Source organism: Bubalus bubalis, chromosome 20 (assembly GCF_019923935.1).
Source record: "Bubalus bubalis isolate 160015118507 breed Murrah chromosome 20, NDDB_SH_1, whole genome shotgun sequence".
NCBI classification, from domain to species: Eukaryota; Metazoa; Chordata; class Mammalia; order Artiodactyla; family Bovidae; genus Bubalus; species Bubalus bubalis.
Window position 1 is genome coordinate 38,270,435 of NC_059176.1, and position 14,279 is coordinate 38,284,713.

At 37.9% G+C, this 14,279-nt stretch overlaps 1 protein-coding gene across 7 annotated transcripts in view; it reads left to right on the forward strand.

Annotated features, from left to right (window-relative positions):
• Positions 1–14,279, forward strand: part of SCAPER (S-phase cyclin A associated protein in the ER) — a 414,652-nt gene that overhangs the window by 15,527 nt on the left and 384,846 nt on the right. For 6 of the 7 annotated variants that reach the window (XM_044933045.2, XM_025271386.3, XM_025271383.3 and 3 more), the window contains exon 2: positions 4,273–4,339. In XM_044933045.2, the coding sequence (XP_044788980.1) occupies positions 4,337–4,339 (3 nt within the window). In that variant the 5' untranslated portion in view covers positions 4,273–4,336. Of the gene's footprint in view, positions 1–3,615; positions 3,756–4,272; positions 4,340–14,279 lie in introns of those variants that run through there. The other variant, XM_044933043.2, reaches the window with a different exon arrangement.

The window sequence follows — 14,279 nt, forward strand, 5'->3', positions numbered from 1 at the left end:
ACTTCCTTCTTTTCCTTAAAAATCTTTGTTCAGTGCCTAGCATTTTAAACATACCATCTTAAATACAGGAAAAGGAAGATCACTGAAATGCTGATCTTGTCTTTCAAGATTCTAAAATGTAATAGAGGAGAAAATTGTCATCCAAAGGAAATGGAGAAAAGAATATAATACCAGTTGAGCATCTATTATGTGCTGGTCTTTATGTCTTATTTAAATATGTCTTATTTAAAAAGCCATTTGGGGACTTGTTATGTAACCGATATTGTGTTAACTAGTAGAAACTCTAGTGTGCTACCATTTAACTGTAAAGTAGATACTATTCTCTTTACTCAAGAGAAAACTGAAGTTCTGAGGGATTCATGACTTGTGCAAAAGGTTATGTAATTAGTAGCTACAATAATTTGCTAAATTGAGATTCAGTCCCATATTATTGTGCCGTCTTTCTCACTGTGTCGTGCTGATTTCAGTAGAAGTGTTTCTCATCTAATCCTCCTAACAACCTTATAAATTAAGGATAGCCTTCATCCCCCCCCCCCAAACTGTGTGTCCTTTCATCAATTTTACTGAGGTATAGTTTACAAAAAGTATGCCCACTTTTTTAAAGTGGGCAGTTCAGTGAGTAAAACACAGTTATACATAGTCATGAACCGCTGCCGCAATCCATCTTCCCAGAAAGTTCCCTTCAACTTCTTTCCAGTCCTTCCCCTCCAACTAAGATAACTCTTTTGGTATTTCCAAAAGAGTTAGTTATTATAAGTTAGTTATATAAGGGATTAGTTTTGCATGTTCTAAAACTTGACTTAAACAGAGTAATTCAGAATGTATTCTTTTGCATCCAGACTTTTTCCAAGCAGACTGTCTGAGATATCTATTTTATTGTATATTCATTCCTTTGTATTGCTCTCTGTTCTACTATATAGATGTACTAAGATTGGATTATCTTTTCTTTTGATATTTGGGTTGTTTCCAGTTTGGAGAAATTATGAGTAAAGCCCCTTTGAATATTTGTAAATAGGTCTTTGTGTGGAAAAAATTCTCTTGGGTAAGCAATCTAGCCTTCATTTTTATAGGTTAGAATACCGATATTTGAAGAGGTTGAATAACTTCTCATAGTCACATGACCAGTGATTTGGTTGACTCCAGTGCTTGTATACACTTTTTCTACTGTATCACACTTGTCCCTACTTTTTAGAAGTGATGATTACAGGTCAAGTAGTCTGGGAATTTGGAGAAGGCAATGGCACCCCACTCCAGTACTCTTGCCTGGCAAATCCCATGGACGGAGGAGCCTGGTAGGCTGTAGTCCATGGGGTCGCTAGGAGTCGGACATGACTGAGTGACTTCACTTTCACTTTTTACTTTCATGCATTGGAGAAGGAAATGGCAACCCACTCCAGTGTTCTTGCCTGGAGAATCCCAGGGACGGGGGAGCCTGGTGGGCTGCAGTCTATGGGGTCGCACAGAGTCGGACACGACTGAAGCGACTTAGCAGCAGCAGCAGCAGCAGTCTGGGAATTCAGATGAAGATCTCTGTCAGCTGGGGTTATCAAAATGGGCTTCATGAAGATGACTTTTTTGAGTTGGTCTTGATGAATTGGTAGGCTTTGAGTATGTATAGGGTGAGAAGAGAGGAACATTTTGAGCAAAGATTCTTTAACATGGGTTTCATTCGTTAGTAAACAAGTATTTAATGAATGCCTCTCAGAAACCAGACACTGTTCTGTATTCTGAGGCTATAGCAGTAACCCAAAACCAAAGATCATCATGCAGCTAACTTTCTTGCTGGGGGAGATGGATAGTACACCAAGTAAGTTTAAGTAATGAATGCTCTCGAGAAGAAGTGGGATAGGGAGTGCCAGTAGTGGGAGTCAGGATAAACAGGTTGCAGTTTTAAAAAAGAGTGCTTTCATAGGCCTCACTGAGAAAGTTACATGTGGGCAAAGTCTTGAGCATTCCAGATGAGGACTTTAAAGTGTAAAGCCCTGAGGTAGGAGTGTGTCTGGCATGTTGGGGAACTTAAAGAGGCCGTGTCGCTGAGCTGGAAAGAACACCAGAGAAGAGAGAAGTAGGAGATGTAGTCAGAGATGTATGAGGAGTTAGGAAGTTTAGAGTGTGGGGACTTTGACCCCTGTGGAAACTTTGGCTTTTACTTTGCATGAGACATAGAGGCATTGGAGAGTTGTGAACAGAGGTGGTGTATTTTTGAAAATGTAACATTTTTATTGAGATATAATCCATATACCAAGAAATCACCCAGTTAAAAAGTGTTTATTAGTATATTAACAGAGCTGTGCAATCACCACCATGTTGAATTTTAGGACATTTTCATCATCCCCCAAAGAAACGCTGTACTCATTAGCAGTAACCCCCAAGCCCTAGGCGAGCAATAATCTGTTTTTCTGATTCTATGAATTTGCCCATTTTGGACATTACATATAAGTGGCATTATGTAATGTGTGGTCTTTTATGAGCGGCTTCTTTGATTTGTCATCTTGTTTTCAGGATTCATTTATGTTGTAGCATGTACAAGCCCTTTATTCTGCTTTAATGGCTGAATAAGATTTCCTTGAATGGATATAGCACATTTTATTTATCCATCAGTTTTTGGACATTTGGGTTGTGTCTACTTTTTGGCTATTAGGAATAACGTTGCTTTGAATACTTGTATGGAAGTTTTTGTTTGAACATATGTTTTCTTTTTTTTTTTTTTGAAATTGTCCAACCATCTTTTTATTTTATTTTATTTTATTTTATTTTTAAACTTTACATAATTGTATTAGTTTTGCCAAATATCAAAATGAATCTGCCACAGGTATACATGTGTTCCCCATCCTGAACCCTCCTCCCTCCTCCCTCCCCATTCCATCCCTCTGGGTCGTCCCAGTGCACCAGCCCCAAGCATCCAGTATCGTGCATCGAACCTGGACTGGCAACTCGTTTCATACATGATATTTTACATGTTTCAATGCCATTCTCCCAAATCTTCCCACCCTCTCCCTCTCTCACAGAGTCCATAAGACTGTTCTACACATCAGTGTCTCTTTTGCTGTCTCGTACACAGGGTTATTGTTACCATCTTTCTAAATTCCATATATATGTGTTAGTATACTGTATTGGTGTTTTTCTTTCTGGCTTACTTCACTCTCTATAATAGGCTCCAGTTTCATCCACCTCATTAGAACTGATTCAAATGTATTCTTTTTAATGGCTGAGTAATACTCCATTGTGTATATGTACCACAGCTTTCTTATCCATTCATCTGCTGATGGACATCTAGGTTGCTTCCATGTCCTGGCTGTTATAAACAGTGCTGCGATGAACATTGGGGTACACGTGTCTCTTTCCCTTCTGGTTTCCTCAGTGTGTATGCCCAGCAGTGGGATTGCTGGATCATAAGGCAGTTCTATTTCCAGTTTTTTAAGGCATCTCCACACTGTTCTCCATAGTGGCTGTACTATGAACATATGTTTTCAATTGACGTGCTGCATTTAAAAGGGAGTGGATTCACTTGGTGAAGATAAGTGACCAAGGCCGTTGTCCCAGAAAGTTGGGTTCCAATTGCTGCTTATTTTTCTTTGTTCAGAAGCTTTTCTTACATGATTAAGCCACTGTTTCTTGCAATTTCTCTGTCCTCTTGTCTTTTTTTTTTCTTTTTTAAAATCGAGTTTCCTAGCTTTGGATTTCTTTGAATGAAGATTTGACCACCATTAAATAGGTTCCCTGAAAAGTAGGATCTGTTCTGTGTAGACCCTTAGGTAATATATAATTAAGATATTCTGATCAAATCTCAGTTGTTGAAAGTTCCTAAGGAGAGGTTACACAGTGTTTTATATATTGAGTTGGAATTCATTAGTGGGTCATAATTCAGTGAAAACAGTATTTAAATAATGAAACAGAGCAGGAAATATTAGAGTGCATCTCTTACAATAGAGGTAAATGTTACTTCATGAAACTTTATTTCAATATAAAGTATATATTTATAGATTATAGTAAAAAATGTTTGAAGCCTCCAGATTAAGATATCAGAGACTGTTTAGATAATTAATACTTTTTCTCTTCCATTTAATTATTTTTGGAGAGCATTTAGGTATTGTTCAGCATGAAACATGCTACAGTATAACCAAATGAAATATAAAGGAGTAATGTTTTTGTTGTGGTTGAATATAATGAGAAACTTAATGGGAATGAAATTTTTATCTTTTTATAAACAAATATGATTTTATGACAGTGTTATGGCTAATAGTATGTACTATATATTTTTTTTTATTATAGGAATCATACTCCATGGGTTTGTGTGGTAAATGAGCTTCTTGGCATAGAAGGGAATTAAAAAAGGATGGTAAGTGATCAATTTACCTTAAGCATTAACCTTAGTTTTTTTAGCCTCCTTCTACCTCCTTTCCTTCCTTCCGTTTTTCATTCATCATCGTTTTTGATGTAATATTTGTTACCTACAAGATACGCTATGGAACACGTGTTATAAAGTACCGCAGTTAAGGTAACTAACAGTGAGTGTACAGTTCAACCCTAAAGCCATAGACGCTCACTCTTAACATTTGTATGACCTAGGGCAAGAATACAGATGGAAGTTAGTTTTTCTCTTAATGTCTTAATCTTAAAAAGTTATAAATTAGTTTATGTCAGCAGCTTGACCTACTTTCCTACCCAGGGCTCAGCCAGCTCTTAAAGGAGAAATGCTGTCTCTGGGGTTGGCAGGGTAGATGTTGGGCCAGGATGGTCTCTGAATCTCAGATGGGCGCTAATGCGGTGAAACTCCCCAGAAACCTTGGGCAGATGAGTTCACCTTCCCCATATTCTACTTTTTTGTGTGTGTGTGTGCTGTTAGTGTTGATTTATTTATTTATTTATTTTTAAATTTTATTTTATTTTTAAACTTTACATAATTGTATTAGTTTTGCCAAATATCAAAATGAATCCGCCATAGGTATACATGTGTTCCCCACCCTGAACCCTCCTCCTCCTCCCTCCCCATACCATCCCTCTGGGTCGTCCCAGTGCACATATTCTACTTTTTAAACTCAAGATTTACAGGCAGTTCTAAGTATCTACTCAAACTATCTCACTCAAACCCAGGAGGAGGAGGAAATACGGTTTATGGGATAATCCAGGTGCCTAGAGACTTCTTTGGGAAATGGGGGGTAGCCATTTTAAAGTAAATGTTAGATTTAAAATTAGATTTTAAATAAAAATTTTAAATATTTAAATTTTAAATAAAAATTAGATATTTTTATCTTGGTTTCCCAGCATAGAGGCTGTGCTTTGCCTTCTTCCTTCTCTTCCTTATTGTTTGCTTTTAGGGTGGGGAGGCCTCAGTTCAGTGTGTGAATCCCTCTCTATTAATTCCTATATAGTTACTTGCTATCTTTTTGTTTTGGCATTTTTGATATTTTGATATTTTGATAGGTGTAATCTTCTAAAGTGTAGGACTTAGGGCAGGAGCCTCCTCTTTTGGGTGTAAATGTAGGATTATAACTACTTATATTTTTCTTTCCTATCTCATCCTGACCCATTCCACACTCCAGTTTATTTTATATCTTAAAGACGTAAATAATAAGTTCTGAGTTTTAAATTTTTAAATTCTGTCATTTGAGATCATTTTTCTTCTGCCTTTCATATTCTGAGAATTTCTTACAGTGAGGGCCGTTCAGTCCTAAGCTCTGTTTTTGTTTGTCTGAAACTTTTTTCCTGCCCTGATTTTCAAAGATGGTGTTGCTGAATGTAGAAGCCTAGATTAAGAAAATTTTCTCTCAGTGTTCTGAAAAGATTTATCCCACTGTTTCAGCCTCTTTTTAGTCTTTCACAAAGTTACGTGATTTATTTATGTATGGCTGTGCTGGGTCTTCATTGCTGCACGGGCTTTCCTCTAGTTGTGGGAAGTGGGGGCTACTCTCTGGTTGCGGTGCGAAGCCTCCCATCGCAGTGGCTTCTCTTGTTGTGGAGCTCAGGCTCGAGGATGCATGGACTTCTGTAGCTGTGGCACAGGGGCTTAGTTGCTCCACAGCATGTGAGATTTTCCTGGATCAGGGATCAAACCCACGTCTCCTGCATTGGCAGGCGGCTTCTTTACCACTGTGCCACCAGGGAAGCCTCTCTTTTTGATTTTTTGATATTTCTTCTTCTTTTTGATATGTTTTGTTTTAATATTATATACAATGTTTCATGCTTGCTAAGTGGATTTAGTTGTGTCCTACTCTTTGCGATCCTATGGACTGCATGCTGCCAGGCTCCTCTGTCAATGAAATTTTTCCAGGCAAGAATACTAGAGTGGATGCCATGCAGGGATCGAACCCACGTCTCATTATGTTTCCTGGGTTGGCAGGTGGGTTCTTTTCAGTACAATGTTTATGTGGTTCAGAATGCAAATTCTGTTTTTTCTTAATATATACATTTCATTGAAGTATAGTTGACTTACAGTGTTTCAGGTACACAGCAAGGTGATTCTGTTATATATATATACACATATTATATTTCAAATTATTTTCGATTATAGGTTATTGTAAGATGTTGGCTGTAATTCCCTTTGCTATATAGTAAACCTTTGTTGTGTATCTGTTTTTTAAATTAGATGTCTAGCATTCTGTTCATACAAAGTCAAACAGGTAGAATCAAATTGTTATAAATTTTTTAGCTAGGCAAAAAGTCATAGGTTTTCTAAAATATATAATTACACATAGTATTTATGTATTTATGTGTAAAGGCTTTTCTGCTGTGCTTGATAAAGGCTTGAGAAAGAACATTAAAAAAAGAGAAATTGGAAAACATAAACTAAATGAAATGGGAGCACTGAATATGAAAGAAAAAATGAAGCAAACTAGATAAAAGTAAAAGATCATCATATAGTCCAGTTTTTAAATATGGTTGCTCATTAGAAACACATCTCGAGCTTTGTAGAAAAAAAGCAATACCTGGGCATTTGTATTTTTCAAAAAATTCCAAGGTAATTCTGGTACATATCTTGATTTTAAAAAGTGATTCGAAGTTTTTCTATTAAATGGTAGCTTTAGTGATACAGAATTCTGTTATTTTCTGTTGACTGATCATGATACAATGCTAGTACGTGAGTAATAGTTATATAATCACAATAGTAAAACTTTTTTTAAAAACAATTTTCACAATCAATAGCCAGACAAAAAAATAAAAGATAATTATATTTGTAAGTTACAATGGAAACATGATTGACCTAACAATATAAAATATTTACATACAATTTGAGTGGTTAAGTAGAGTGATGTGGTTAAATGGAAGTGCATACACGCATGTGTTTTTATCCACCCAGCCAGTCTATGTCACTTGTCCATTCTTCTGGCATTTAATCTGTTTACATTTAAGGTAATTATCCATATGTATGATCGTATTACCACTCTTAATTGTCTTTTTAGGTTTATTTTGTGTAGGTCTTTTCCTTCTCTTGTGTTTCCTGCCTGAAGAAGAAAGTTTATGCCTAGAGAGGTTCCTTTAGTGTTTGTTGTAAAGCTGATTTGGTGGTGCTATTCATAACTTCAAAGTTAGCTATTCATAACTTTTGTTTGTCTGGAAAGCTTTTGATTTCTTCATCAGCCTGAACAGAGTCTTGCTGGGTGAAGTATTCTTGGTTGTAGGTTCTTCCCTTTCATCACTTTAAATATATTGTGCCAATCCCTTCTGGCCTGTAGAATTTCTCTTGAGAAAGCAGCTGATAACCTGATGGGAGTTCCCTTGTATGTTATTTGTCATTTTTCCCTTTTTGCTTTTAATATTTTATCTTTGTCTTTAATTTTTGTCAGTTTGATTACTGTATGTCTTGGTGTGTTCCTTCTTGGGTTTATCCTGCCTGGGACTCTGCACTTCCTGGACTTGGTTGACTATTTCCTTTCCCATGTTATGGAATTTTTCAGCTATTATATTTTCAAATATTTTCTCAGGTCCTTTCTCCCTCTCTTCTCCTTCTGGGACCCCTATAATGTGAATGTTGGTGCGTTTAATGTTGTCTCAGAGGTCTCTTAGGCTATCTTCATTTTTTTTATTCTTTTTTCTATATTCTGTTCTGCGGCACTGATTTCCACCATTCTGTCCTCAGGTCACTTGTCCGTTCTTCTGGCTCAGTTGTTCTGCTATTAATTCCTTAGTCTAGTGTGTGGTTCATATCTGGTTGTTTGTTAGTTCTTCTAGGTCTTTGGTAAATATTTCTTACATCTCCATTCTGTTTCTGATATCCTTGATCATCTTCACTATAATTATTCTGAATTCTTTTTCTAGAAGGTTGCCTATCTCCACTTCATTTGGTTGTTTTTCTGGGGTTTTATCTTATCCCTTCATCCGGAACATAACTGCTTTTTCATCCTGATTAACTTCCTATAATGTAGTTTTTGTTCTAGCTGCTGTGGGATTGTGGTTCTTCTTGTGTCTTCTCTCTGCCCTCTGGTGGATGAGGCTAAGAGCTTGTGTAAGCTTCCTGATGGGAAGGTTGTTGTTTCTGTTGTGCAGTCACCAAGTTGCATCTGACTGTTTTCAACCCCATGGACTGAATCACACTAGGCTTCCCTGTCCCTCACCTTCTCCCAGAGTTTGCCCAAGTTCATGTCCATTGAATTGGTGATACCACCCAACCATCTCATTCTCTTGTCACCCCCTTCTGCTCCTGCCCTCAATCTTTCCCAGCATCAAGGTCTTTTCCAGTGAGTCAGCTCTTCACATCAGATGGCCAAAGTATTGGAGCTGGAGCTTCAGCTTCAGCATCAGTGCTAATGAGTATTTAGGGTTGATTTCCTTTAATATTGACTGGTTTGATTGCCTTGAAGTCCAAGGGACTCTCAAGAGTCTTATCCAGCACCACAGTTCGAAAGCATCAATTCTTCCGCGCTCTGCCCTCTTTATGGTCCAGCTCTCACATCTGTATATGATTACTGGAAAGACTTGACTATACAGATGTTTGTCGGCAAAGTGATGTCTTTGCTTTTTAATATACTGTCTGGGTTTGTCATAGCTTTTCTTGCAAGGAGCAATTGTCTTCTGATTTCATGGCTACAGTCACCATCCACAGTGATTTTCGAGCCCAAGAAGAAGAAATCTGCCACTGCTTCCACCTTTCCCCCTTCTATTTGCCATGAAGTGAGGGGACTGGATGCCATGATCTTAGTTTTTTTAATATTGAGTTTTAAGCTTGCTTTTTCATTCTTTTTCTACTTTCATCAAGAGGCCCTTTAGTTCGTCTCTGCTTTCTGCCATTAAAGTGGTATCATTTGCATATCTGAGATTGTTGATATTTCTCCTGGAAATCTTGATTCCAGCTTGTAACTTATGTAGCCTGGCATTTCGTATGATGAGCTCTGCATATAAGTTAGATAAACAGGGTGACAATAAACAGCCTTGTTGTATTCCTTTCTCAATTTTCAACCTGTCAGTTGTTCTATGTAAGGTTCTAACTGTTGCTTCTTGACTGGCATACAGGTTTCTCAGAAGACAGGTCTGGTATTCCCACCTCTCTAAGAGTTTTCCACAGTTTGTTATGATCCATACAGTCAAAGCCTTTAGAATAGTCAGTGAAACAGACAAAGGTAGATATTTTTCTGGAATTTCCTTGCTTTCTCTATGATCCAGTGATTGTTGACAATTTGATTTCTGGTTCCTCTGCCTTTTCTAATCCAGCTTGAAGATCTGGAAGTTTTCAGTCTCACATAGTGCTGAAGCCTCGCTTGAAGGATTTTGAGCATAACCTTACTAGCATGGGAGATGAATGTAATTGTCTGGTAGTTTGAACATTCTTTAGTACTGCCCTTCTTGAGAATTGCGATGAAGATTGACCTTTTCCTGTCTTGTGGCTACTGCTGGATTTTCCAAACTTGCTGACATATTGAGTGCAGTCCTTTAATAGCATCATCTTATAGGATTTTAAACAGCTTTGCTGAAATTCCATCACCTGCACTAGCTTTATTGACAGCATTGCTTCCTAAGGCCCACTTGACTTCACACTCCAGGGTGTCTGTTTCCGGGTGAGTGAGCCCACCATTGTGGTTATCTGGTCATTAAGACCTTTTTTGTACAGTTCTTCTGGGTGTTCTTGCCATCTCTTTTGATCTCTTCCATTTCTGTTAGGTCTTTACCATTTCTGTCCTTTATTGTGCCCATCTTTGTATGAAATATTCCCTTGATATCTCTAATTTTCTTGAAGAGATTTCTAGTCTTTCCCATTCTATCATTTTCCTCTATTTCTTTGCATTGTTCACTTAAGAAGACTTTGTTCTCTCTCCTTGCTATGCTCTGGAACTCTGCATTCAGTGGGGGTATATCATTCTCTTTCTCTTTTGCCTTTTGATTCTCTTCTTTTCTCAGCTGTACTGTAAGGGCTTCTCAGACAGCCATCTTGCCTTCTTGGATCTCCTTTTCCTTGGTCACCGTCTCCTGTGCAGTGCTATGCATCTCCATCCATAGTTCTTCAGGCACTCTGCGTCTCAAATCTAACCCCTTTAATCTCTTGTCACTTCCACTGTATAATCATAAGAGATTTGATTTAGGTCATACCTGAATGGCCTAGTGATTTTCCCTACTTTCTTCACTTTAAGTCTGAATTTTGCAATAAGGAGCTCATGATCTGAGCCATAGCTAGCCCCAGGTCTTGATTTTGCTGACTGTATAGAGCTTCTCCATCTTTGGCTACATAGAATATAATCAATCTGAGTTTTTGGTATTGACCATTTGGTGGTGTCCATGTGGGGAGTCATTTCTTGTATTGTAAGAGGGTGTTTGCTCTGACCAACGTGTTCTCTTGGCATAACTGTGTTAGCCTTTGCCCTTCTTCCTTTTGTACTCCAAGGCCAAACTTGCCTGCTACTCCAGGTATCTCTCAGCTTCCTACTTGAGCATTCCAATCCCCTCTGATGAAAAGGACATCTTTTTTTTTGGTGTTAGTTCTAAAAGATCTTGTAGGTCTTCATAGAACCACATGGTACCCCAATAAAAACTGAACTATTAGAAAAGACGTAGGCAGTAAATGCTGGGGAGGAAGCCAATAAATGTACGTCATAGAGTGGCAGAACATACTAAACAGAAGAGAAAATCTTATATAAATGCCCTGAATTAGGAGGGAGCTTGGTGGTCATAGGGAACTGATTAAATGTCAGTGGAGTTGGAGCATGGCAGACAGGAAGAGTAATGGCAGATGAGGCCAGAGAGGTAAACAGAGGCTGGTTTGTGCTTTTGGATAATGCCAAATTTCTTAAACTGTTGTATATCAGTTTAACTTTCTGTCAGCAGTGCAAGCAGTTGCCCAGCTCCTTGCCATCACATGCTATTGTCATTGATTTAAAAATGTTTTAATATTTTCAGTGCTTACTTTTGAGTACCTTTTCATATGATAGTTGGTTATTTATATGTCTTTTGGGAATGCTTATTCAATTTTCATTTTCTTGTTGGGTTATCTTTCTTTTTCTAATTGATTTAAGGAGTTCTTTATTCTGGTATAAGACCTTTGTTACTTTTACACATATATCTTCTTTGTGGCTTGCTTTTTCATTCTTTTAATGATGTCTTTTTAATATAATAATGTGTTCTTAATTCCAGTGAAGTTCAATTCATCATTTTTTTCCTGTATGATTAGTGCTTTTTTGTATCCCAATTAAGACTTTTTTCTATACCTGAAGATCATGAAAATATTATCCTTTATTATCATTATTTTTAGGACATTTTATTTTCCTTTCATTTCAGATTTAAGAAAGGTTGCAAGAGGAGTACAGATAATTCTCTGATATTCTTTCACTAACTTTCACTTCAGTTCAGTCGCTCAGTCGTTGTCCGACTCTTTGCGACCCCATGAATCACAGCACACCAGGCCTCCCTGTCCATCATCATCTCCTGGAGTTCACTCAAACTCACGTCTATCAAGTCAGTGATGCCATCCAGCCATCGCATCTTCTGTTGTCCCCTTCTCCTCCTGCCCCCAATCCCTCCCAGCATCAGAGTCTTTTCCAGTGAGTCAACTCTTCACATGAGGTGGCCAAAGTACTGGAGTTTCAGCTTCAGCATCATTCCCTCCAAAGAAATCCCAGGGCTGATCTCCTTCAGAATGGACTGGTTGATCTCCTTGCAGTCCAAGGGACTCTCACTAACTTTACCAGTTGCTAATTTTGTCTCTTTTCCTTTCTCATATTCTCTCTTTTATTTTATATGTGTGTGTGTATATAAAACATACATACATACACACACATATAAAATCACATATAGGGAATTCCCTGGTGGTCCCGTGGTTAGGACTCTGCTTCCACTGTAAGGGTTCTGGGTTCCATCCCTGCTTGGGCAACTAATATCCCATATGCGCATGGTATGGCCAAAAAGAAAAATCATGTATACAGACAAAGACACATACATATATAGCTACACACATGTACATTTATTTGTAGACACATCCTTGCCTCAGGCAGATCACCTGGAGAAGGGAATGGCTTCCCACTCTAGTACTCTTGTCTGGAGAATTCCATGGATAGAGGAGCTTGACGGGCTACAGCCTGTGGGGTTGCAAAGAGTCAGACACAACTGAGCGACTAACTCTTTCACTTTTTCATAAATACATGCATATTACTCTTCCATGAACCACTTAAGAATATTTTGATCTTGAGGAGACAGCAGTGAGCGGTGCTGTGAAGAGATCTTAGTTCCCTGCCCAGGAATTGAACCTGGGTAGCCTAGGTGAACTCATTGGACATATGAGTTTGAGCAAACTCTGGGAGATAATGAAGGACAGGGAAGCCTAGCATGCTGGGATACATGGGGTCATAGAGAGTCATATACAACTTAGCAACTAAACAGTAACAACAGCCTGGGTGAAAACCAGAAATCCTATCTACTAGACCACCCGTAGGGCTAGCGGCTAGAAGCAAAGTTGCTCTGGCTCTTGCGCCCATTGAAAAATGAATTTCTCAAGAAGGTAGAAGCTATAAAAATAGGTGCCGAGTTTATTATTAGAGACATAGCACAGCAAATGGAAGGGCACACAGAAACAGTGTCTTTCAGATAGAAGCAAGGCAGAGGCACACACCCAGAGAGAGAGGGTGTGGCTGTCCTGCCTGTGAGGAGGAGCTCACCGAGGGGTGAGTCAAATCGCTTATCCCGGGCAGTTCTCTCAGGTCTGTTTTGAAGAATGTCACTTGATTTGGGTCATATTGTCTTCTTATAGACTCTGATTTTGTGTTTTTGGCAGAATATCACATGAATGGTGTTGTATCCTTCTCAGTATATCACATCAGGAAGCATATGATGTCAGTTTGTCCTGCTATTGGTCATGTGGACTCTCATCACTTGGTTAATATAGGGTATTGTTAGGTTTTTCTCTTTGAAGTTTGCTTTGTCTTTTGAAAGTAGTATGTTATTTGTTGAGAGAGACTTTGAGGCTGTGTAAATATCCTGCAACTCATCAAACCATCTACCCACTAGTTTTAGCATTCACTGATGATAATAATTATTAGTTATCTACATGCCTATCTATCTGTCTGCCTGTCTTTCAGGCTGCTTGGATTTTTTATTTTATTTATTAATATTACATTCTACTACTACCATTTATTTTGATGCTCGCATTGTCCTTGACTTAGCTGGTGGAAGTTCCTTCACACTAGCTCTTGTATCTTTTCATCTGCTTCTGTTATTCTTTGAGTCCTTCTGTACTTTCTAGTCTAACAGGCTATTCTAGATTCACCTTATAATTTCCCTCTCATTCTTTTTCTCACCTTATTACATGGACTAGGAACTTCAGTATCATGATGATGGAAGTGGTGATTGTAGGCATCCTGTCTCTTTCAAGATTGTATCATTTAATATGATATTTGCTGAAGTTTGTGAAGAATTTTTATCATAGATGGGTATCCAGGTTTATCACATGTTTTTTTCATCTGTTGAAAAGAATATCAAACTCTTCTCCTTTATTTAGTTAATATGATGAATTGAATTCATTGATTAAAAAATGTTAAACCAGCCTTGCTTCCTGAAATAAAATCAACTTGGTTGTTGTGTTTTCACTGGATTCAGTTTGCAGATGTGTGTGTGTATGGAGGTATATGTAATGTAAAAGTTCACATTGTTACTTTTGAAGGTGTTTGAACTGCTTATTTACTTTTCTTGTCCTCTTAGGTTCTAATATTCAGGGTCATGAGTCACTCTGTGACTTGAGATTTGATCCTTCATTTTTCCCTCTGGAAGAATTTAGTATAATTTCTCCTTCAGTGATTAAGGGAATTCACCAGTGAAATCCATTTAACCCTGGATTTTCTTTTATGGAATTTCTTCAGTAAATATTT